This window comes from Haliaeetus albicilla, chromosome 9 (genome assembly GCF_947461875.1).
Source record: "Haliaeetus albicilla chromosome 9, bHalAlb1.1, whole genome shotgun sequence".
Lineage (NCBI taxonomy): Eukaryota > Metazoa > Chordata > Aves > Accipitriformes > Accipitridae > Haliaeetus > Haliaeetus albicilla.
In genome coordinates, this window is record NC_091491.1 from 43,615,429 (window position 1) to 43,640,314 (window position 24,886).

General features: G+C 46.5%; 1 protein-coding gene across 12 annotated transcripts in view; it reads right to left on the bottom strand.

The window, feature by feature from the left end:
- Window positions 1–24,886, bottom strand: part of MBNL1 (muscleblind like splicing regulator 1) — a 110,163-nt gene that overhangs the window by 76,509 nt on the left and 8,768 nt on the right. For 7 of the 12 annotated variants that reach the window (XM_069792959.1, XM_069792955.1, XM_069792952.1 and 4 more), the window contains exon 2: window positions 4,027–4,997. The exons of 3 other annotated variants lie outside the window; for them this stretch is intronic. In XM_069792959.1, coding sequence (XP_069649060.1) covers window positions 4,027–4,200 — 174 coding nt within the window. In that variant the 5' untranslated portion in view covers window positions 4,201–4,997. Of the gene's footprint in view, window positions 1–4,026; window positions 5,019–5,088; window positions 5,342–24,886 lie in introns of those variants that run through there. 2 more of the 12 variants (XM_069792953.1, XM_069792963.1) reach the window with 2 other exon arrangements.

A 24,886-nucleotide genomic window follows, 5' to 3' on the forward strand; every position in this document is an offset into this window, starting at 1 on the left:
TCTAAGGGCTAGATTATCCCACACGCATTTATCTTGATTAATGCACTACCCTAAGGACAGCCTTGCAGATTTCATTAGGACTAATTATGAAGCAGGGTATTCAACAGCAGGATGATAAAATCCTGCTCTGATTGACACAGTCCTGACCTCTTCCTTGCACTACCTCACCGAGGTCACAGAAGTGTATGCGTCTTCCTTTTTCTTCCCCATGCTCCTAATTAACATGTAACAACTGCTGTTTGTCACCAATCCAGAATTAAGAAAGAACCCGCAAGGTGCGCACACAGGACACGTTTCCCAACAAATGACACGTGTCCAGAGATCAACGCTGCAGTGCCACGGTTCCACAAACGGCCCCTGCAAATGCCGACGACGGTATCCGCGGGTGGCAACACAACCTGGAGGAGAGATTCTTGGGAGCAGAAGCCCCTCTCTTTTTTTGCTCCAGACCTACATACACAGTTTTTGCTTTCATTTTACAGGGAGGGGAGAGAGAGAGAGAGAAAGAAGGAAAAAAAAAAAAAGTATTCTACCCAAGCTGACAAGCTGAAAGTTCCACTTCTGAAATCTATTTTTACCTCCTACGAGCAGACCAGATGAGCCGTATTTGCTTGTGGCTGGCTGTGTGCTCCGTGCACTCCGTCCCTGCTCAACACCCGCAGAGGACACCTGGGACAGAGGCCAAAGTCTGGCCGGGCAGAGCTGAAGGGTACTGCCATTTCACGGGGTCCCCTCAGAAAGTATTTGCTTTGCCTGTTTATGTTCTAAATATAACAGAGCACACTGGCCATCTCCAGCTCATGAGCAAGTATTCCTATCAGGGGCTGCAGCTCTCTGCAGCACTAATGCACACCTGCCTGATGTCAGCTAATATACAGCATTTCTTCTAAGACACACTAATTCTTGGGAGCACTGTGAGTGAAAGATGCATTCATAGTTTGTAAAGAAAAATCAGTGACTAAACATCTGTCTTACGTCCAAGAGACAATGCAAGAATAGCTGTTTAGTTAATACTGTTACATACATTTATAAGAAATCAACTATTTTAATAATAAGGTCAATTTTTAGGTGTATTGTTATTTTAGCGAAGAGCAAGGACATTACATCCACACTGAGTTACTGAAATATTAAAAATTACTTTTGAATGTCCTAACCAAAAATCTTTTTTTTTCCTCCTTTCTTTGGTAAACTATTAACTGACCTTAGAGGGTCTAGACAAATCTAGTATTACATGTCCCTAAATTGTTTTTGCAGAACACCTAAAGTTTGTCATATTGCAGAAACCATAACAAAGTAACTTGTTTAGCTTAGGCCACACAAAAATTGACAAAGATCTGAAACAAAACCAAAACTGAGCAACTGCTTTTCTGCTCTGTGGATTGGACAGGGAATTCACTGGAGGGATATATCCCATTTTCTCTTTACCAAAGGTATTTTCATATATTACACAAGCTATTTAACTAAAAAAAAAAAAAAAAAAAAAAAAAAAAAGAAAAAACCCCCAAAATAGCTCAGGAGCCCGCTGACAAACGGCCGTGTAAGGCCCACGTTGCAGCACTGCGCTCCCGCAGCGAGCAGCATTCCTAGCTCCGGCGGCGGCAGCAACGCGACCCGGCCCCGCTCCCCTGGCTGCAGCGAGGGGGTCCGCCGGATCCCCCGGAGCCTCTCCAGCACACAGCACCTCAGCCACAAGTAAACCTTTTAGCGTCAACACAAGTAAACACATCTGGTAAGCTGTGTATTTTTAAACAGCAGATTCCTTCCCAGCTTACAACTCGGCTACTGCGCTGACTTTACATGGGCAGCAGAAGACTCTGTTCCACGCTGTTGTATTTTGAAGCAATGTAATAATGCTGCAACGTTCCCTACAGTTATTACCCACGGACCTTGCAGCTCTTTAGGAAGGTGATAATTATCTCCTTCATTACAAAAGGAAACGGAAGGGCCCTGCTGATGGCAACAGAAGAGCCAGCCATGCCACCAGGGACGGGGACGGCTGGCCAGCCCCCGCTTCGCCTCTCATCCAGACACAAGCCCACGCTGCCGCTCCGGCTCCAGCGCCGCGGGCCTCCTCGTCCAGCACCGAGGTTTTAAGGCACTTCCAAAGACCACGGACGTCGGAACTCTGATGATGCGAACTCGGGTGATGCCTCCCATAGCGACGGAGATTCACGTCCAATTGACTCTGGCGTCTTGTTCCAACCTTTCCCGTCGGATCCTCGCTCTGAAAAGCGCAAGGCCGGCGGGTTAAAGCCGCTGCGACCGCAGCGCGCCGCGCGACCCAATGGCAGTTCGGTGGGAAATTAACCCGGGCGATACCGCCGGTACTGTTTTACCAGCACTACGCCTTTGCTCTCACGCAGAGGCAGGTTCACGTCTCCGAGGCCAGGCCCGCGTTTCCGGCAGGCGTGCCGCCGTCCCCGCCGCGTCAGGCCGCGCAGCCTCCGACGACAACGACGACGACACACCGGCGGGGCGGCCCCAGCAGCGCCCGCGGCGCAGCGTCCTGGCCCGCGCCATGCCTCGCCGCGCTACGCCATGCCTCGCCGCGCTACGCCATGCCTCGCCGCGAAGAGGAAGCGCCGGGCGGGCTCGTTGCCGCGGTGGGCAGAGGCGCTGGGCCGATCCTCCGCCGAGGGCGATGCCTCGGGACCGGGACTCCCCGCCGGCACTGGGGGCCCCTGGCACCGCTCCTAACTCTGACACTTTTTTTAATGCTTACAAACATTTTATTTCTACCTTTTAAAACTAGTTTCCCCCCCGCCTCCCCCATGCATTTTAATCACTGTAATTTTAAAATAAATTTGAACAACACAGAAACAAAAACAATTCCATTGCCGTAAGTTAAAACAGGGCTGGGGGTGGTGGGGCTGGGTATTTTGGACCCATGAGCTTTTTAAAGGTTCACCCTCTACCCCGACCTGAGACTAGACACATTTTTAAACTCAGGAACGTTGCAGGATTTATATAAAACCGCTATAAACCCACTTCCTGCCCAGCTCCCACTGCGATCGGGGCCTGGCTGCACAAGCAACCTGCAGTAGCTGGTTACAGCTACAACTCCCTCCCCAGAGCACGTCTCTGCCGTGAGCCAACTCCACGCACTCGGGCTCCGCTCCACTTCCCGGGATTTGGTCCCAAGAAGACAAAAATTACACTGCAGAAAATGTGACAGGCCTATTTCTGTATCCCAACTTTTGACTTTTTTTTATGACTCTACTGAATTAACTCTGCTCTCTTTGTGGGGTGAGTATTTTAAATGTTAAGATTATTTAATTCACAAAAAGTGAAGGGAAGGCGCCGGGTTCCACACGTTTAATGCCTATTACTGAAACTACAGCTACAGTAAAATAGCAGCCATACATTTACAGTGCCTAAATTGGATATGCCTCCTAAAAATCACAGTGAGGCTGTACCCTCTCTGCTACATCCCTGCTTGCATGTCTAGAGGCACCTTGCCTTCTGCTAAGCGTCGTCCTTCCCTTAAGCAAGTGCATTTGTGAAAAAGACAGGACAACCACAGCAGTCCCAAACACAGAAATACAAGCAGGGTGCTCACAGACACCCAAATAACCTAGGGAGGAAAACACTCCTCTAAGATTCACCATCAGCTGTCCAGAGACACCAACCACTCGCTGGTAGTTACGAGATGGAAACAAATCCTCATATTGCTTACGTGGTTTGTGCTATTAAAAACAAAGAATCCTTACAGTGACTTTGCTGTTTCTACGTGAAGTGCCCTTTATGCCAGCTACAGGCAGAGAATAATTTGGAGGCAAAGAACCAATCACTGTAGCCATATCGGAGGATTTGAGCCCTGCCAGGCATGTTTTCCCTTCATTCCTGCTATCCTTCCCCTGAGGAAAACAGCAAAACAAATCAACAAGCATCAATAAAATAAAAGCAGCAAAACATCCCACTGCTGGCAGCCAGCAAATGCTCCCTTTCAGGCTGCAGGGTTTCTCTGGCTACAACTGGTTCTTTCGTTAACCGTATATCCTTGAAAATAATATAATATTTACTCACTTTCAATGAATCAAAGCAGGCGATTACGCGTCCGTTTTCAACTTGGCAGCTTTTCGATGGGTGTGCAAATTTACATTCCGTGTCTGGTCGCGAGCAAGTCCCCCTTTGGAACTCCCTACACACTTCCAGCGTTAGCCATTTTGTGTCCCGAATCGGTGTGACACTAACAGCCATCTTTAGATTTTACAGGTAGTTAAAATTTCCAATAAAACGGACAAACGAGTAGCTGAACTGATAAACTGGAAATGATGAAAGCGCCACCTCCAGAATACTTTTTTTTTCCCCCACTCCCTATTTTAAAAGTACGTGTAAAAGCAGGTGGCCGCAACCTCAAGGAAAAGATGTGCCACCGGGAGTTCACAGTGCGACACTGTTAATCGACAGAGGTTTTGTACTCAGAGAAACGCTAGGATTAACCAGCAAGGTGAACGTTAAAAAGTGTGGCCCGGGACTAGCCTCGTGCGCTCAGTAACCCATCCTGGGTGCCAACCGGAGCCCACAATGCAAGCATGAAAACGTGGCAGACCCTCTGACACGGGATTTCCAAGCCGCTTTCAGTAAAGTTGTCTGAAAGGTAATCTCTCCACGCAGCTGAATTTGCAGCGGGGTTTGGTGGTGCAATCGGTATCGATTAGTTTGGCATAGACAGATGCAGCAGTTTAGAGCAACGATCGAGACTGGATTTTTTTTTTTTTTTTTCCTCCTCCTCCTCCTCCTCTCCTCGATTTTCGGGCAGAAGATATCTGACCTTCTCAGCAAACTTTTATTTTTACAGTAAAGCAGCCTACGGCAAGGCCCGACAGCGCCTTTCTCTCGGCTTTGGGTGGCAGCGGGGGTGTCTGGCTAGAGGTGGCGGGCGGATGCGCTGTCGTCGCAGTCTAGCTGGCAGCAAGCAAGGCAAAAAGCAGCGGCTGCTCTAGAAGCGGTCCCAAGCAGCAGAGACGTCAGGAAAGGCACTTCTTAGTACCAACCTGTAGAGAGAAGAGACACGTTACAATTCAGCGGGCGGCCTTTGGGGGTGTCCCGCGGAGCCGCCGCCGCCGCCCCGCGCAGGGCACTCACGCCAGCCGCCGCCGGGCTGCGAGGAGAGGGGCCGCTTCCCCGTGCGGAGCCAGGCATGATCGGGAGCGAGCCAATCGCAGATAGCGTTGCAGCGATATTCCCGGGCAGGAAGCCAATGGCGGGGGCCGTCTTATGAAAGGTCGCGCCTGTCAGACGCTGGCTGCGCTGCCCCGGGCGCCGAGCGCGCCCGCCCGACGGGGCTCGCCCGGCCGCCGGAGGACGAGCGTGTGGGCCCGGGCTCTACCCGACATGCAGCGAGGGGGACGGACCATGGCGGCGGCGGCGGCGGCGGCGGTCGGCGATCGGCGGCGGCGCCGCCGCAGCAGCGCCCACGCGCGGCGCGGGGAATGGTACCGTCCGCTGACCCGCCCGCCCGCCCGCCTGCGCCGCCGCCGCCCCGCCCCGCCGAGCGCCCCCCCCCACCCCCCCACGCCGCGGCCCACAGGGACGGGCTCCCCTCACCGGAGCCCCCTCCGCGGTGCGGCGGTTACCGGCCGGGGCCGGGCAGCCCCACCGCCGGCGCCGGGCAGCCCCACGGCCGGCGCGACCCCTCCGCTCCGCTCCGCTCCGCTCCGGCGGGCGTCGGTGCTTGCCGAGGGACGGAGCCGGCACGGCGCCCGCTGGCGGGACGGGGCGGGACGGGACCCGCTCGGCCCCGCCGCCGCCGCCCGCGCAGAACCCCGGTCCCTCGCCCGCCGTCGTGGCGGGGTCACCGCGCGCTGCCCCGCGCCCGTGCTCACCGAAGAACTCGGGAAGTAACGGGCCTGCCCGTGCGCGGCTGCCCCTTCCCGAAGAGACCGATCGCTCGGCGCTCCCTCTGTTCCCTCCCCTTAACAGGCTGCAGGTGAACTACCGGCTTCGTGATAAACATCACCACTTCAAAAAAGAAAAAAACCAAACGCCCAGGCGTTTAACATCTAGAAACGAGAGGGTAAACCTTTTCCCCTCAGATGCCAAGGTGGAGCGGGTGCTTCTTCGAGACGAGTTTCCCGTGCCCAGCTTTGCCACAGAAGCCCAATGCCACCCATAAATATAACGCTACAATAAATATAGTATCTATAAATAAATAACTCTTGTCCCAGCCTGGACAGAGATCTCAAAAGAGCAGCCTGGAGCACGGAGCAGAGGGGCACCCACGGCAGCGCCTGCTGGAGCCCACGAGCAACACGGACCGGGGGACTTCTCCTGCCAGCACCGCAACCCCCAGCAGCATTTGGGGGGAAGGCTGTTCCCATCCCTGTCTTTCTGAAGACACTGCTCCGTAACCTTCGTGTCTCCCACCACCCCCAAAGCAGCCTCACCAACACCGCCATCAGAAACGCATCTTGGGAAGTGATGCTGGGCAGCGTGGATGCAACCCAGTACACGACGAAAATCTACGAAGCGCCTTTTTCCAGGGACTGAGTGACTAGAAGAACAAACTCCAGGAGAAGTAAAGCACACCTAATACAGCTAACAAGATTATAACAGGCACCGTGGTTTCCTTGCCAGGAAGGACGCTTCTAATCATGCCCACATTTTTAATCCCTGCTAGCAGGAGACAAACAACCGTGCATAATTACTTGCAAGCACAAGTTAACAGCCAGGTGTCGTCTTGGTAAACACAGATACTCATTTGCTTGAACTGCCTAAAAAACTCCAAAGTCAAAGTCATCCCGTGTCAGCAGTCACTACTGATCAGCACTTGGGGATACAGCAGAGACTTGGGGCTTGGAAACTCATTCCCCAACAAGTGCTCAGGCAAACAAGTTTGCTTCTCCCACCTGTGCCACATTACCTAGCCACGACAGGTTAGCACCACGAGATTTGAAAGTGTGGAACAGCATGCCAGGACCTGACGATGCCGCCTGCCTGCGGGCCCACCCGCGTGCCCCGGTGGGACGGGCTCCAGGCATCCCCAGCTGCCTCGTGCGGGACTGCCCTTCACGTCAGAGAGCTTTCGGAAGCCTAAAACACATCACCCGGCCTCCAGCCAAGGTGTACTGCAACTCACCCTGCCCTCCACAGACAGAGCTAATAGATGTATCCGCTTCCTCCCACCATCACTCTTGCACAGCACAAAACAATGACTTTTGAGTGTTATTTTGTTATGAACATTTATTCCTCGTGAGACCCTCAGGAGAGGGTGATGCCAATGCAGGCAGTAAGAGCTCTACAACAAAGCTGTGAAACAGCTCTAAGCAGGGATTTTCTCTTGTTAGTCAGTTTGGTATACAATCCATACCAAGCATTGATTTTTCCAAACACCAAGATGAGTTAGAGCAGCAATTGATATATTTTACATGCTAAAGCCAAAGCAAGTTAAAGGCCACATTTTCAAAACAAGATATTTAATTTCACTCTCATTACAAGAGCAGTCACCCCTAACGAGGAAAGAAAGACAGCATGAAGGCAACATACAAAATGAAAACAGATGAAAAGTATCTTTTCTGTTCACATGTAGTGAAAGGAGTAATCTTCCTGGTAAAACTCAGGAAGCTATGCTTTATTCCTAGCTTTATAATTTTGGAGTCGGACTAGCCACTTACTCGCAGCAAAATCCTGCTCCTGTTGAGGTCAGTGACATATCTGTAACTGCATTAAACGAGGCTGAATTTCACCCTTCATTCTTCAGTCTGCCAGCTACAAAAAGAAAAGTAATAATCCGAGAAGCTGTGCTGCCTCCGAGGTAAATCTTCTGAATGTGAAGAAATGCTAGATGTATATTTTGTCTCTACAGTTACCTGAAGAAAAATTGTTTTGTCAGAATTTGTTATCTACCTGAAAACATAGCCAGAAATGTCAGCTTTAAAAATAGCCTTCTAGCAAAAATAAAGACTGACTCCAGACCAGAGGCATATCTTCAATATCTCCACTAAATAAAGGAAGATATTAGCATAGAATTATAATTATTTTACCTGCATAAACTATTTTCCCCTCGCTTTGAAATTCTCTCATGATATTCTAAGTCAATAAAGAGTCCCCAATAAGCCTCAAATACTAAAGGATACTGTCTGCAAAAAAACCCAGCAGATGTGTGTGATGTCTCTCTTTGGACTGTCTCTGATAAGCTGGGAAAGGCTGCAAGAAATCCAGAGGGAGGAACCCTCGTGACAGGACAGGAAAGGGGTTGAGTTGATTTTTATTATTTTTCTTTTTTAAATTCAATTAGAATTTATTTGGGGGCTGACAGTTTCCAGACTCCACTAGTAGGCCATTCAGTACTAAAGGCTGTTCTTAATCCACAGCTGGTTTTTGAAGTTCACCTTTTGAAATTTGAAAGTATTTGCTACTTGTCGTGGGACTGCTGCAACACTGGTTTGGACAAAGCATAGCCTTGCCTTCACTGATTATTGAGAATACAAGGAAAATGAAGCTGAAAAGACCAAAAAGCAAATTAAAAAGTGATTCTCAGAAAAAAGAGAGAAATAACACTGAGAAGTCATTCCTTAAGAGGGTAAGAGAGATGACTTAGTTGTCTGCTGAGCTGGGTCAATGAAAATGATTAAGAAACAGCTTCACAAATCAATGGAAAGGTTATCTGAAAATGCCCAAGAAAGTAAAACTAACACAGAAAGGACCATGTGATTATGGTTTCTCAGTGCTGATTAAGTATGTTCAATTTTTATTACTTCCCGTTACTGCTATAAAGAAATGTTGTACGGCCAAGTAAATGATACGTTTTTCCTCCTCGTTACAGTCTTTGACACAAAAATAAGGTATCTGAACAGGAGTGTCTCACTGCACCAGGAACTGTTCCCAAGGAGCCATTGTCTTCACTCTTCCTGTAACCGGGTTAGCTGGACGTTCCTGTTTTCTCTATCTCAATTCACACACGACTCTCAGAAAGAAAGATGTATAAAGCTGGACAGGCAAAAAGCTATGACACTAAAGAAGAACATGGCAGTGAAGAATGCTATTTTTATGCTCGGAGAAAGTGGAAGCTGGAAACACCAGTCTCAATGACATGAGAACTGTCAGCAAGAACAGATAATTACACAACATGAATCCATCCTCATGACAATGACTCTAATGAGATAGGAAATGGAATAAAATCAATATTCTATTTACATTGACAGTACAGTCTCAAAGCTTGAAATTGCCAAATGGCTGGCTTTTAAATAAAGAAACGAAAAAATTACTGACTGCCTTACAGTATTTTCAAAACACCTCTGCCAAATTCGAAGTTTACCAATAACACATCTCAACATAAAATTTGGAAAAGCTACAGCAATTACTTCATGGCACAACTGAGGGATATAATTATAGTGCCGTCACAAAATTAAGCAGAAACAATGAGCTAATTAACATCTTGGCCACATAACTGAAGGATTGGTTAAAGAAAAATATTCTTTAGTCAACTACTGCTGAACAAACCAAATTGGTCTTGTACTCTAGCTCTGTAGGAACTGTACTCACTACACCCATACGACAACACGTAAAAGCAAAAAGACCCCTCTCTCAATTTTGTACTTTCACATATATCGAGAAAAAGCAGAGCGCAAAGGCAGCAGCACAGAATAGCCAGCTCTGAAGTGGGAATGCCAGGATACTGTGCCATTGGAGACGTCCTTCACAGCCCCCCACAGCCCGGCAATTTGTGACATAAACAGAGCTTGGTAAAACTACAAGCACATATTAGCATCAAACTACTAAGCAAGTCCCACACCGGATTTGTAAAAAAACTGCCAACACTATTTCTATGACCCAGATATTTTGCATAATATACATAGTTTTAGTAGTAGTAGTACTAGTAGTAGTGTTTTAAAGGTTATTTCTGTACTGTTTTAGCTCTGACAGAGTTGCTTAGGAAGGCAGTGCAACCTCCCACTGACTTCAGTGGGCTTCTTAGGCAGATCCTCATCAGATGTGTTTTTATCTTGAGTATATTTCACAGTTTCTGAAACCGTTTTAGCAGAAACACCTAACTGTGACATTACACCTGAATTTAACACATCCAAGTGTACTCTGTTCAGGAAAACTGGATAAATAACGAAAAAAGAGGCAACATGTCATAAAGTAAGTGCCCCCAATTGCGCACAGGTTACTGCAGAAATAAGGTATTTCCTTGAAATTAGTTCTCCAAGAGTTACGTCCCTAATCAAACTGTGAACCAATTCCTAGCAACAGCGTAATGGCACGGACGTACAAATCCCATAGCCCAATCCTTTCTTACTTTAGATTAATTAGAATAACGCTATTTTCAAGTCAGAAAGTTATATGGCAAATTCCATAAACCTTCTTTTCTTTAAAGAGTAGACTGTTATGAATTAACCGCTATTACTGTAATTTAAAAAACCTGCAAAGTCAAGAAATATGCCTGCTGAAATTTTTCTTTTTTTATAACCTGTGGTATATATCAATTCCTTTACAAAATTTGGGACTTCAGAGACATGCAGAATTCACATTATCTGACAGCACTAGATGGATGGGTATTTATAAACTAAGATAGGGAAAGGTCAGTGTCTGTCTCTAGACTAGGAAATGTGTATACTAGCTATTCTCTTTCTACTTGCAAGCCAGAGACAGAAAATGGCAGGAAGGACTACCCTGCATTTAATCCATTTTGCTGTTGATTTATGTATTACAAAGCATAAACATATCCATCCACGCCACTGTTTCTGGTAGTAAAAATATATCCATACTGTAATTCTTTTACTGTAACAATTACAGAATATATTTTAGGAATAGGAAGTTTTGTATTATCCTGACATAGAGGAGTTTCAACCGTAAAAGAAGTGACATTTCCCATGCAAGTCTAAGAAGTTGTTTATCTTTAAAAATAACAGTAATCTAGTGATTTAACTTAAAACTCCAAGAAGTAATTCTTCTAAAAAAGAAAACAAACTGAATTGAAATAACCAGAAGCTCTTTTATTAAAATCAGTCTTACGTGCTTGTTCTAATGAATATTCATTTTAAATACTGAGTTTCTATACAAAGACATTTCAGAGGCCATAACTAAACAACCATGCACCCTTCTAAAAAGTACAGAGCTATTTATTAATCAGACCCTTGCACATTAAAGACATTTTGTCTGATTAACTGCAAACGTACATAAGCCAAGTGATGGCAGAGAGGAGCGAGATGACCAACGTCAGCGGCATCACACCAGCATCAGCCTCCCGCAAACCCAGCAGCTCATCTGGGGCAGCACAGGGTGTGCGAGCTGGGCTGACCAGGCCGGTCAGTCACTCCGAATCGTTCGCCCCACACTGTCCCCTGCCACCAGAAAGGCACATTTCACCTGCAAAATGTTTCCTACTCGCTCCTGCATCACGCACACATGTGACTATAGTTCTTGTTACTTCTCCTGCTTGTTTCAGTGGGAGCAGGCTGGAGGTGCCTGTCGATTATGCAGCCAAATGTTAACAAAGTCCGCCGCACATGCGGCAGGTTTTGGGTGCTTTCCTCGAGAACACAGCCACATGGCAAACCTCAGGATGAGTCCCACAACTGAGATTCAAAACTGGGAGGTACTTGTAACGGTGGCAAAAAAGATAGCTACACATCACTGAAAACCACTCCCATATTGACAGGTGATTTCTAACCCTATGTGTGTGTATATATACATATAAAATGTTATATATATACGAAACATGATTATTAGCATCATCCGTGATAACAACTACTACAAAAAAAGCGATGCCCATGACTCAGCAAGGGAAGCAACTGCTTCCCTCCAACATCAAATTCAGCTGATGCCGAAGGTTTCAGGGAGAAGTGACCCGGAGGAGCTCTCACAAGAGATGCAGCGGACACGCAGCCTAGCTTCTTGCAGGTCGCGTGCCTTAATCTCTACTGTATAGCAAGGGAAAAAATACCAGCACCTCATTACTGCTAAGGTTCTAAATTAAATCTACATGCTACCTCTAGAAGGGCTCCCAGTTTTTACCATCAGCTGTATCATTTTTCACTTCCCTTCCTAAAGCAGCTGCCACGTGGCCCTGGTTGCAAAGGGTGGCTTTTTCCTTCCCCAGAAATGGATCCCAGCAGTGGGTAAAATGAGTCCTGAGAGACCACTCTGGTGAGCACCTGATGGATTATGGCATATACATGGTCAATACTAACATTATTATTGATTTCTTACTAACAGCATTTGCTCCAGCCAGTAAGCTCCTCTGCTTAGCTTCACTAACCTGCCCCAGTCCAGGCACCCCCTTCCACATTTGCCCCTGCCACCAAACTCTAGATTTCAAAGTCCTTGCCTGTTCACATGATGATCGTTTTGTTATGTCAATAATTATGAACTAGGAGCCTGGATACAGCCACCACATCCTCGCACACGTCAAATTAATTGGCGAGATTAAATCTGAACTTAAATTACCAGAAACGGCAAAGGCCATTCATGTCACCTGCTCCAAGCCGGCACATCGTCCCACTCGGGTCACACCCCGCCGTCCCGCTCCCCCGGACCGCCACGGACCCCTGCTCACCCTGCGGAGAGACGCACCGCCGCAGCAGGACGTGCCGGGGAGGACCGGGGCGTCTTCAGCAAAATTCAGTGTGGGGCACCTTACCCCTAACTGCCTGCTGCATAAACGGGCATGCTCCTAGCGAGGCGAATCAGAAGTCAGACTTACGTGGATTGCTTCATCTTGCATCTGACTTGAGGGCAAACAAAAAGGGACATGAGTACAGATAAAGAGGAAGACGTTATACAGAGTTCTGCTTTCGACAGAAAATTAGAACTCGGGTTTCGATGGCCTGGTCACTTCAGCTCGTTAATGGCGAACTGTGGCAACGCTGTGACAATCACATGCTTCTCTCCAAGAATGAGAAAATTACAGGGGAATGGGTGAAGATGGGATCGCTGATGCGGCAGGGACTGAAGGAGAGCCGCGGACAGCGCCAAGCCGTTGCGCCGGCACCGCGGCACGGCCGGGCAGCACCCCGCACAGCACCTCCGAGAACGGGCCGGGGGACCCACGCCTCCGAAATCACCCCAGTCTCCAACAGTCGCAGTACTGCCATGCCGGGGACACCCAGAGCAGCGAGGCAACGCCAGCTTAGCGCGCGGGTGTAACTGCCTGACTCCTGTTAATGTCAACATGAATCACAAGGCAACGACGGCGCTGGAAAACTACTCCAGCATCTGCTGCAAGATAGGAGATAAAGCCAACTGCGTTTCAGTTCAAAGCCTTCTGTTTCTCAAAGAATCTCAAATCCAAAATAGAGTATTTTCTGGTTTAATACATTCTGGCCTTACATTTAATTTATATTTATCAGTCATATCCTTCCAGCATAATAAAAACTTGTACTGCTTATCAGAAAATACAATCAATCTAAAATCATTTCTTTTTGTTATTTATGAAAGAATCGAAATCGTAGAGAATGGGGTTTTTAACTCTCTACGCTCTGTCACCATCCAAGGTATCCCAAGATAACTGTTATGCGCTAACATAAGAGCAAAATGATTCTTCAGTATACAGCAAAACTAATCAAGTTTAGGAGATGCTTTCCTTGACTTCACAGAGATCACTACACATACAGTGCTCAGCAGCACAGAAACACCTACTGATGCAATTAATTTTGCATCATGAACAATCTCACCCAAGCTAAATAAATACACGTGACTTCAGGTGTCAGGGAAAAGCTCCAAATTAGTCACCAGTATTAAAAAGAAGGAACAAAACCTGAATGACTATGCTTTATTTTAGGAAAGAAGTGAAAATGTCTTTGAGACCATTTTCTAATCAGTATTTGCTATAATTTATTGTTATCCTTGTTCATCTTGAATCATGATATTTACATAGCTAACAATAATCACAAAAAACAACCCAATAATGGCCCGTTTGGAACAGTTTCTTCTGCACAAAATCTCACCCAGAAGAACCGCCACGACTGACGGAGGTGAACTACGAAGGGACTTCTGAGCAAGGCTGTTCCCAGTCTGCGAGACGGCAGCGATGCAGTTAATGGGGACACCCTCCCAGTGTGTGCACCGCGCACAGGGTTTAAGACTAGCTTTCCTCCCCTCCTTGCTCAAGAGCTGGGTTTGCTGATGAATTTTGCTAACACTCATTTTGCTCATGGATTTCCCGATGTCTAGATGACCCAGCTGGTGTCAGGCTGCTTAAGTACATGCTTGCATACAACTTTTCTCTTGCTTTTAGCCTTTTGCTGTGGGTAATAAAGATGAACTTACGGGAGGATGAAAAAGAGGTTTCTGGTTACCTCATCACCAGAAGGCCCTTCCAGAAGGTCTGTGCTCGTACGGGAAGGAGCTGCAACGCTGTCGCGCCTGCAGCCCTGCAGACAGCGCGGCAGCAGAAACCCCAGCCGCTGCCGGCACAGGGTCCTGGGGTGTTCCCGGGGCCACCAAGCAAAAACGGCTTCAGAGACACCGTTGGTGTAACACACAAGGGCACATGAGATCACCCACAGGCTGTTACCATCTGAGCTTGTATTTTAAAAAAAAAAGAAAAAGAGCAAGCAGCAGCCTGGTGCAGAAGATGCAGCGAGCACAGCAGCACCTCCTTCTGCATCATCACAAATGGCAGCTACAGGGGGTTTCCAGCTTGGTCAGTCAGATCTTGAATAATTTTTGTTTCTGGGTTATGGATCAGGTCATAACCCACTACCTTGCTAAGTTTTTATTATGGCTGTTGCACGGCTGACCTATCTGAATTCTTTCTGAGCTCCCATCTTCCACAGAATAATCAAGGAACGTCTCTGAGGCAGAATGAATGCGGACCCTTCATTATCCTGTTGCATCCTCATATTCTCTGTGGTCTCACGTTGTAACAGTTGCCGGATCACTCTTGGACCAACACCTGCCTGTGACTCGCTCTCTCAGCCCATTCTGCTTAGGTGAGGCCGAAAGAGCAGCATTTCCCACCGCTCTAGCAGAGCCCCGCACACAGGGCTCACCCTCTGGTCTCCAGCACAGTCTCCTTTTTGAGCAAGAAGTGAGCTGTGTCCTTTTTGCTCAGTCTGTAGGCAAGCTTTTCTATGCTCAACCAGTGCCAAATCACAGAACACATAACCTTCAAATTCCCATTAATTCTTCTTGCAGAAGAAATGGCCTCTATATATTCATGCAGCGTAAAAATGAATCACTTTCCCCCAAATGCCTACTACAACAGAATAAAAATACCAATGTTAACATGTCAAAGGACCACAGATGTGGACCAAAAGTTTTAGACAATTTTTTTAAAGGTATCGAAAGCACTCAGGTTATACCCCTGCTATTAGAGTTACTTTAAACTTTCTTATTTTTTTAAAGAACCCAAAATAAGCTTGAAGAATGACGCTATGTGAAAACCCAATACAAAGAAGTGCTCGAGCCCATCTAACGGTGCCACTCACACACTGAGCGCTAGTTCTGCAGCTCGTCGTCTATTTTCTTTCTAGAGAAGAGCCGAAGCAGAGGTCCCCTGCCAAGCAGATGGCGAGGGTGCGAGCCCGCGTGCTCGGGGAGCTCGCACAAGCACAACAGCTGAGCCATTCCTCAACCTCCAGGGACAAGAACCCCCAGTGATCCCGCACCGACCCCTGCAAGCCCCACAGCACTATTCTAATTAATGCTTACAGCACTGTGCGGCAAGTGTAGAAGCTTGCATAATACCCAAAATATTTATCATCACTGTCTACCTGCTTTCCCGTAGTATTTATCACGTGGAAGATTCCTCTCTATCCTCCACTTGAGCTCTCCTCGATGTATCCACTTTTTCATTAATGTACCTGTGCAAGCTACCCAAATTGAACAACACAGGGAAGAAATTTTGGAAGAAGCTTGTTTTACTTGTATTCTCATCCTTACCTCTAAAAGCCATTTAAAAATACTTGTCGTGGTTTAAGCCCAGCCAGCAACTAAGCACCACACAGCCACTCACTTGCTTCCCCCCCCCCAGTGGGATGGGGGAATTGGAGGGGAGAAAAAAAAAAAAAAAAAAAAGGTAAAACTCACTGGTTGAGATATGAACAGTTTAATGGGACAGAAAGGAAGAAAATAATAATAACAATAATAAAGTTACAATAATAATAAAAGGATTGGAACATACAAAACAAGTGATGCACAATGCAATTGCTCACCACTCGCTGACCGATGCCCAATTAGCTCCCGAGCAGCGATCCCCCTGGGCCAACTCCCCCCAGTTTATATACTGGGCATGACTTAAAGTGGTATGGAACAATCCTTTGGCCAGCTGGGGTCAGCTGCTCTGGCTGTCCCCCCTCCTCCCAACTTCTCGTGCCCCTCCAGCCTTCCTGCTGGCTGGGCATCAGAAGCTGAAAAATCCTTGACTTGGTACAAACACTACTTAGCTACAACTGAAACCATCAGAGTGTTGTCAACATTATTCTCATCCTAAAGCCAAAACATAGCACTATACCAGCTACTAGAAAGAAAATTAGCTCTATCCCAGCCGAAACCAGGACAATACCAAATATGAAAGTTTAAAATTCTAGTCTTATACAAAAAACATGGAATATTTGGAAAATAGCTTTTAAGCTATTTCTTCTAAGAAAAAGCAATTTTTATAAAAATGGTGATTAAAGACAGAATGCTTAGAACTTTTAGAAAACAAACCAAACAAACCCAAAGCAATAATTTTATCAGTCATGCAGAAAAGTGAGTGAAAGCAGTTCAAATTCTTATATTTCAGTTGCCACCATTAGCTGTATTGAACTAGAAGAATTGAACAGAGCTGCGTCTACTTTTCACAAAAAAATCACATCATGAAAGATTTATTTATGGAATATATTTGCACATAAATACAGGAGCTCAGTAAAATGCAAGATATTTTCCCAGGGACTTTCTTCTAAGTGGTTTGCAAAGCTAAGTCATAGCAGCAAGTGGCTGCACTCCCAGAAGAACACTTTTAACTGTTACACATCAAAAAGCTGAAAAGCACATAGTTACATTATCAGTATCAGGGACTCACTACCTTTGATTTTTCACTGCTTGTGAAAGAAGTCTCAAAGTCAGTTTCAGTTTTGCCCATGCATTGAGCACTGAAGGATTCCCATAAAAAATTACATATGGAAAGGATTTCGCTGGAAACCAAAAGTGATCATACAAAGTCAAGAATGCTGCCCAGGCACTAATAAAGTCTTCCAAGCACTGGAAGAAGTATTTTTTCTTTGGATATTTTTTTTTTTTCCAAGCTTCAGAGAGTCACAGAAAAAAATTACTAGAGTTTATTTCTCAGAAGTAAATCATGCTGTGTTTATCAGCATGTGCAGTTGACAGGAGCTTTCTTCCATGGAAACCAGATGGCAAAAGCAACACCGAAATAGCCGGTGTCGGCTGGGACAGCAAGCGCCAACCCCCAGGGATCAGCGAGGAGGAGGAAGGGCGGGTGGTTCTGCACAGCCAGCCCCAGAGCAGCCGCCATCCCACCCGCACCTCCGTGAGCAAACTCGGCAGATGTTAGAGCACCGGCTCTCGGGCGCCTGCGCGCACAGAGACATGTCTTTTCTATGGTGAATCCAGGCCTAATTACTGCTGCCTTCAGCTTGGCAACCTGCTCGGAAAACCTGACACATCTGCCTGGTTCAGTGAGCTCCGGGAGCTGCACGCTCCTCCACGGTGCCCGCGGGGAGCGCGGTTTAAAGGCTCGAGACCTCGGGTATATCTAGACCCAATTAACGCAGCAAACTTCATTTCCTCCTACAGCAATTTACTTAAATTTAAAAGAAGAGCTCATCTCCTCGAATGCTGTGTAGGTGTCACTGCAGCGGAGGCAACGTCACTGCAACGCCAGAGCTGAAGCGGTCTCGGGAGCACACCCCCGTCCCACGTGCCCCGCTGCAGGCTGACCCGGGGTGGGCTTCGGCCACGCACCCGCGGACCACCCCTCCCCGTGCAAAGCGGGGAGCTTGGGCTTAAAGGACTCCCGGGAGAGGAGCGCCGAGGGCCTCGCGGGACCCAGCTGAGCAGCACTGATCGCTCTCCCTTTTTTAGAAGGAAAAACTCCCATTAACTTCTCTGGAAGCAGGATTGGGCCCAGAGCCCAAGCATGCTCTGGGTTCCCAAGTCCTTACTCACCGCTCGCAGTCGGACTCACTTGCGCGGGAGCCAGCAGCGCCGCAGGAATGTGCGGAGCCGCTCCACGCGGCACGGGCAGCAAGGGCGGCGGGAGCCCAGGGTCCAGCACCGCGCTGCTCTCCGCTCCTCCATCCCGCACCGGGGGCACCTGCGGCCGAGCGCAGCCAGAGGAACCATCCTGTGCTCTGCACTTGCTGCATTAAATACCATACGTGTACTTTAAAAACGCTGTCTCTCATCTGTGGGTATGTAGAGAGGGTGAACGCAGATGCCATCAACTGAGCTTCCTGAGCAGGGTCTTCGGGCAAACCTGGACTTCGAGCCACCCAAGCCAGGACAAATTATTTATAATGCTTTCGACATTTTACTTTTCTCTCCAAGTAATACCTGCTCCAAGTTCAAGCCCAAGGCATATTTTGCCTTGCCAGATGATCTGTGACCGTCTCATGACTTATTACATTGTTATCATCGCTAAGCTTAGCAAACAGAGCTGCTAAGTCTATTAATCTTCTGAAACATGAAGTCTGAAACCGTAGAAACAAAACATCTCACTACAAGATACATAAAATGTGGTATACTGAGATAAGGGGAAAATTCAGTGCATGCTCTGTTAATTTTTTTCTGTGCCACTGCAAGCAAGACTGACGCACTTCTGTAAGAACTAACTCTGAATGTAATGTTACTGACAAGTACATAAGGGAAAAAAAAAAATTCCTTTTACAGCAGCAGTCTCCCTCGGGGCAGACAGTAAGGTATGCTTCCAATAGGAAAAGCTGGACTCTATGCAGAAGTTTAAACTGCCACCTGTAAATTCCAAGAAAGAATTGATAAAATGAGTCCAGTACAGCTGGGCTAGCAATGGAGGGCTATGTGAGAGCTCAGTTTTCAAGCTGTCAAACGATTAGACATATTTTAACCTGTCTAGTACTTATTTCTTTTTATTGTGCAGAAATTCATTCCAATTCAGCCACCGATATACAGCGTGCATATTTACGTCCCAAAATATTTTTCTGTGAAAACAAGTATTTGGCATATTTGCCAAAAGCAGAAGGTCCTAAGAGCAACACCGGCAGCTGCACGCTTTCTGACAGTGCTCAAATAAGGGCTGGAAGTTGTTTCTCCCCGAGACTTCTCGCCAGCAGCGACTGGCAGCTCTGGGAGGTAGCGGGGCTGCAGAAGGACACACAGACATGGGGGGCTGTGCAGCGGCACTGCCCATGTCCCCACGCTGGGTTAATGCTGATTATATACTTGGCTTACGGAAATGATAATCTGGCTACACAAAACTCACAGCCAATTGTGGTTTACTCAGCCCTGGCTTCCTCAGTTTTCCTGTGCGATCTGTAGATTCAAACGAAAATAAACATGCAGCCCGCTATTTAGCATCCTAGTGACAGAACTATACTTTTACCTTATAAACTGCTGCTGATATTTCTAATTAATACCAAATAGCAAATATCCTATTAAAAATTCAAGCTGCATTTAGTGAGAACTTAAGTTAGACTTCAGTGAGGACAGATTATATCTATTGCAAACTTTGACTTTTTTTTTCTCTATAGTAGAGTAAAAGTGAGTTTTCCCAGCTACCTAAAATCAAGATATTTTGGATAAAAACAGTCTTTTATAACAATGCAGCATACGCACATAATTTGAAACATGGACTATTTCACAGGGTAGTAGCTGACAGCAAGTAAATGTTTAAACAACAAAAAAAAATTGATCCCAGAGGAAAAGCAATTCTCCTGATACATAGCTGGATTTCATACTGAGGCCAGCACCCATCAAACCCACACACAGTCACCAAAGAGCCTGATGGGCGCAGGCAGCATTCCATGTGTCGACCTGCACCAGCTCAGCCCTGCTGATGCTGCTCTCCTGTTGTTTCCACTGAAGCTATGGAAGAAATTTCACATCAGCTTCAGAGGAGGAAAATTTACTGTGCTGGTTCTGAATGCGCATAACAGCGTAGAACAACATTTGTCACTGGCTTTATTCTCCAAGCAAAGCAATGACTAAGACGATCACCCTACACAAACTGCTGAAGGTAGAACGGGAAGGGGCGACATCGACTGCTTGCTTGAACATCCTTACCAGGCACCATGCTCCATTTTAAAATGCCACATGCAAAACCTTCACCTCTCAACTCTTTATATTAAATGTGTATTTTTTTATCTTGGGATGTATTCAAGTTTCATCACAACTGTGCCACAGTTTTAACAGTCCCTTCTCTTTCCTTGTTAATTGCTGTGAACTCTCATTGACACTAATGGGAATTACAATTGCACATATTGCACGGCAGAACAGTTTCCAAATGTCACCGAGGATAGCAATAAAAAACTATTCACATGTTTATCCTTTCAGTAAATAATGATGGGGTAGTAGGAAGGAAATGTTGTTTACTTTACTGCATTACTTGGGAAACTAAGTTCATAATATATAATTGTTAATAAAATAAAATAAAAAAAATAATCATAGGCAACTGCTCTAATCCCTAAGGAACACAAATAGTGGAGACCACCACGTATGCAGGCAAAGGAAAGCCCTGGAGCCTCTGCCTGCCTCGGGTCCCCCTGCCACCCCTCCACTGGGCTGGAAATAGCAGGACAGATTTGCACATAGGAGTCCCTAGGGAAGCGATCACACCCAGCCCCATTCCACACCTGACAGCTGTTAGGTGTATAAAGCACATTAGCCAAAATGCTGGATCTACACACACAAACTTTGCTCGCACTCCGGCAGATCTCTGAGCCCTCTGGCAGCACCTGCACGTTTGTGTGCAGGATTATTCTGCCACCGCTTACAAACGAACCACAGCACAAAACCAGCTTATTTCAGGCAACACCTGACCACTGATAGGAGTGTCCTTCCTCGTTCATACTGGAAAACAGTCATAAAAATATAGAAAAATACAACCACAGTAAAATTCCTTCTGGACAAGAGTTAGTTGCAGCAACTTTTTGATAAATATTCATAGTTACAGAAGTCATCCTCGTCATGGACAAAAATCATAAAAATATGACAACAAAAGGGAACAGAACTTTTTTTTGTTTTGTTTTAATGAGCTGGTCTTTGTTAACAGCAAAATCATCTCTTCATAGCATTTGCATTTAAAATGTGCACAAGGCAAAGGAAAACACATATTAAGCCTTTGAAAGTAATGCATAGTTACTGCAAAGCGTCTTTTATAATCCAACACGTGTGACTTCCTCGGGGTTAGCACTGTTAGAAAAACGACTTTCGCAGTTTATACATGCAGGTCCTAAGTAGCAATCACACCCTCCCTATTCTGGGCATCAAGAGGTGCTAAGGCTCATCCTTCTAATTACAGGCATTCCTGTGTCCTTACCACCTCTGCATTCAATCTGAAGCAGCAGAATAAAAGCAGTACTTAAAGGAAATAAAAACAGAGAGGAAAGTGTATTATTTTAATCTGAACTGGCCACGAGATCTTCATCTACACCACACATACAAGAACCTTTACTGTGGCCACATAAGCTGTTCTGGACAGTACTGTAAAAACCATGCAGCTTTAACAGTCTGCCTCCTCTGGGCAACCAAAATAATGGCTCTGTGGAGCAACACCCTTTTGACTATTTAATGTTTGTTTCAGCTGTTTGGTGTGATGCATCACCATCTCCTGTACTTCAGATTTATTTTCCAGGTTTCCAATATACATGGGCTCTAAGTTCAGGGAAGTCGGATTCGCACCAGATGCTGGGATGCAAAGCGATGCAGCTGGGACACTCTGCAAAGGCCACAGAACAGTACGTTTACCAGTCCGCTCAAAACCACTTGGAGGACAGACTGCAGTGAATGACATTACAGATTCTTTTCAATAGTATCTTCCCTGCTTATGAAATTTTGGGAAGTAGCATCTTCGGTGCTCCTGAGACATGCAAACTGGACAAGCACCAGAAACCTCCATGCAAAACAGGTTTTAAAAGAAAGCAACAGCAGCACCTGCTACTTTCAAATGCTTGTCAGTGTGTGGTATTTGTCACGGAGGTGTCTAAAAATGTTAGTTTATTCAATCCTTGGCCTCGCTATATGAAGCAGAATATAGATAAACTCAGTAACTGTTACCTAGTAATACTAGACGATGATGAACAGCATCTGAGACTTAGTAAAGCAACAAAGTAGTAGAATTCAAGAGGTGGAGTAACGCAAAACAAAATTAACCTTTCTCCAAAATGGAAAATGAACGTCTACATTTAAGGTTTGAAGCGGCTTGATTCACACCAATTTATTTCTGATTATATTGTTGAACCTCCCAAAGCAGAATGAACTAAGATCACTTCCAGTCTAAAGAAAAATCAGCAAAAACCCCTGAAATTTTTACGTGCCCCCCCCAGGCAGCAGCAGAGGGCTGCGTGCCCCTCGCTGACCACAGCCCAGCGCAGAGCCTTACCCGCACCCCCAGCCTTTCTGAGGCGCCCGTGCTGCGGCTGCTGGGATGGCAAGGTACTCCAGGATCCTGCAGGGCACCCTACCAAACCCCCGTTCCAGCATCTTGCTTAGGATTATGCTTTCGCGATCTCCTCAGTCTCACCAGGATGAACTGGGCTGAAAGCCCTCACAACACCGCACCGTGACGGCAGCGAGTCAGCGGAACAGTAACTTCTTGGCCCAGACTGCCTACAGAAAAACCTTTCAGTAAAGGCTATTCTGCATTACGATTCTGATTACTTCTGCAATTAGATAATAATGTACCAGAGAAATTTTAAATTAAAGTTCTCTGCTTCCACTAATTAAACTGCTTTGTTGATACTCCTGAAGATAGGTACTATCCATTACCTTGTTAATCTACCAGATCTAAAACTCTAACGTCTTCTGTCATGAGGGTGAAGAACGCGAGTCAGGCATCTGCCTAGGAGGGTCCGAGCTGTAGGCAGCTGTCAGATACATCTGAACTGGTGATCTCCCGTGTTTGCAATACAGCTTTCAGCCCAGAAAAACACGAAGCTCACGCCTAGGCGGCACGTGGCACAGCGGTGCTTCACAACACTTCTAAGACAGCGAGCATAAAGGAGGATTTTGTGGGTAAATGAAAAGAAATCACAAAGCCAGGCTGTTCCCACCGCAGGGAACGCCAGCACTATGCGGTGGATGTATGGAAACCATACCCTCCGCTGCTGCTGAGGGGAGTTCTCACAGGACAGCTTTGGCACTGCTTGCTGACACCAGTGAATTACAAATTGCTCACATAATGCCCCAATTTTGCCCACCGATTCAACTGCCTCGTAGTACAACAAAGCATCCTTGGACTCAGACCCTTGCCTGCCATTCAAAATGAATTTAATCTAATGATGGCTTTAAGGAAATGAGACAATAAATATGCCCTGTCACCTTCTTCCTCTCATATCAGACTAAGAAATCTGTTGCCTGTTTATCTTTCCTCAGTAGCCCGAGTAAATAACAACTGCACAATCCTGTACTTTTACGTGTCACCTAAAACTAGGCAGGCTCCACGATTACTGTTAATTCATACATACAGCCTACGGGGTAATAAGTTTTCAAAATATTCTCAAGTCTGAAGACTAACTGGTTATGAAACTTCAAATGTTTAGTCATCGCCATCGCTTTTCTATTTAATCACCTTTTGTTTCAACTAAGCCTGAAGAAGTTTTGTAGCTCAGAAGCCCAGCCTTTAAATCCAGGGAAGTCCAATTCCATTTTACAACCTTCTAGCCTACACCTGATCCAACAGGAGCCGAGGAAAGCAGTGACACAGGCCTCGCAAAATTTAAATTGCAAAAGCACATGCTGCAACTGCAGAGCTCAGCTCAGCACGCGCCCAGCATCCCTGTCCCCTCCAGACGGAGTGTTGGGGTGCTCCGCTCCCTAGAAAACCCAGGGGCAGCGCTCCCAGCACCGCCCTGCAAGCGGAGAGACTCCCGACACCTCGCGTTTCTGCACTGGTAGGTCCCAACCTTCCACAGACAGCAGTCCTGTCACCCATTTCAGTGAAACTGGGGATGCCAAGCCTTTAATTTATTTCTCTTTTATCTACTTGAAATTGTCGTAATACTGTTTTCTGTCAGCAGGTCTGGCAAGGGTCATTACCAAACACAAGCAGACAGCCCCGGCGGGCACCTGCGATCCATCCCAGCTTCCAACTGCCCAACCTCAGACTCTCACCCTCAAACTTCCCCTGCAGTAATAAGTACCATCGGTTAATTACTCACTATGCAAATTACTTCCTTGTCACTTTGGAACTTGTTGTTGTTCCATTAGAACCTCTTCTCCGTAGTGCTGAAGAAGATATAGTCCAGTTATTTATTCGCCGTTATTATTCGTTATGTACATAGCCCTCTCCTGTCCATTACATCCCTTTGTTAAAGCTGCTCAGACAGTTTCACTCTCTCTGCTTCTTCGTCACCTGTGTCCAGCTGCTGCCGCCACGTTTTGCAGCATAGTTCCCCCCTCAAACAAAATCACCAAAAGAAATAATTTCTTTCTAAAAGAAATAATCATGCATTCTTCTAAAATAACTATTTCACACAGACAACATCCCTGCGTCTTTCTCTCCCGCTATACTAACATCTTAACAAACTGATTTGTTTGCAGCAACTAGATGCAAAACAAAGTTCTGAATTCAAGAACTCTCTAAAAAAAACAAAAGCCCAAGCCCCAACGCTCTATTTCCACCCGGTTAATCCAGAAGCTCCCAAAGATGCGGGCAGCACAGCGAGCGCCTTATCAAGGCGGGATTTTTCCCCGACACCGCCACGTGCGCGCACCCAGACCGGCGACGTCCCCTCGAAGTTACCGTCGTCTTTAAAAATCCAACCTAAACCACGGCGCTGCTTTGGAGCACCCGCGCGTC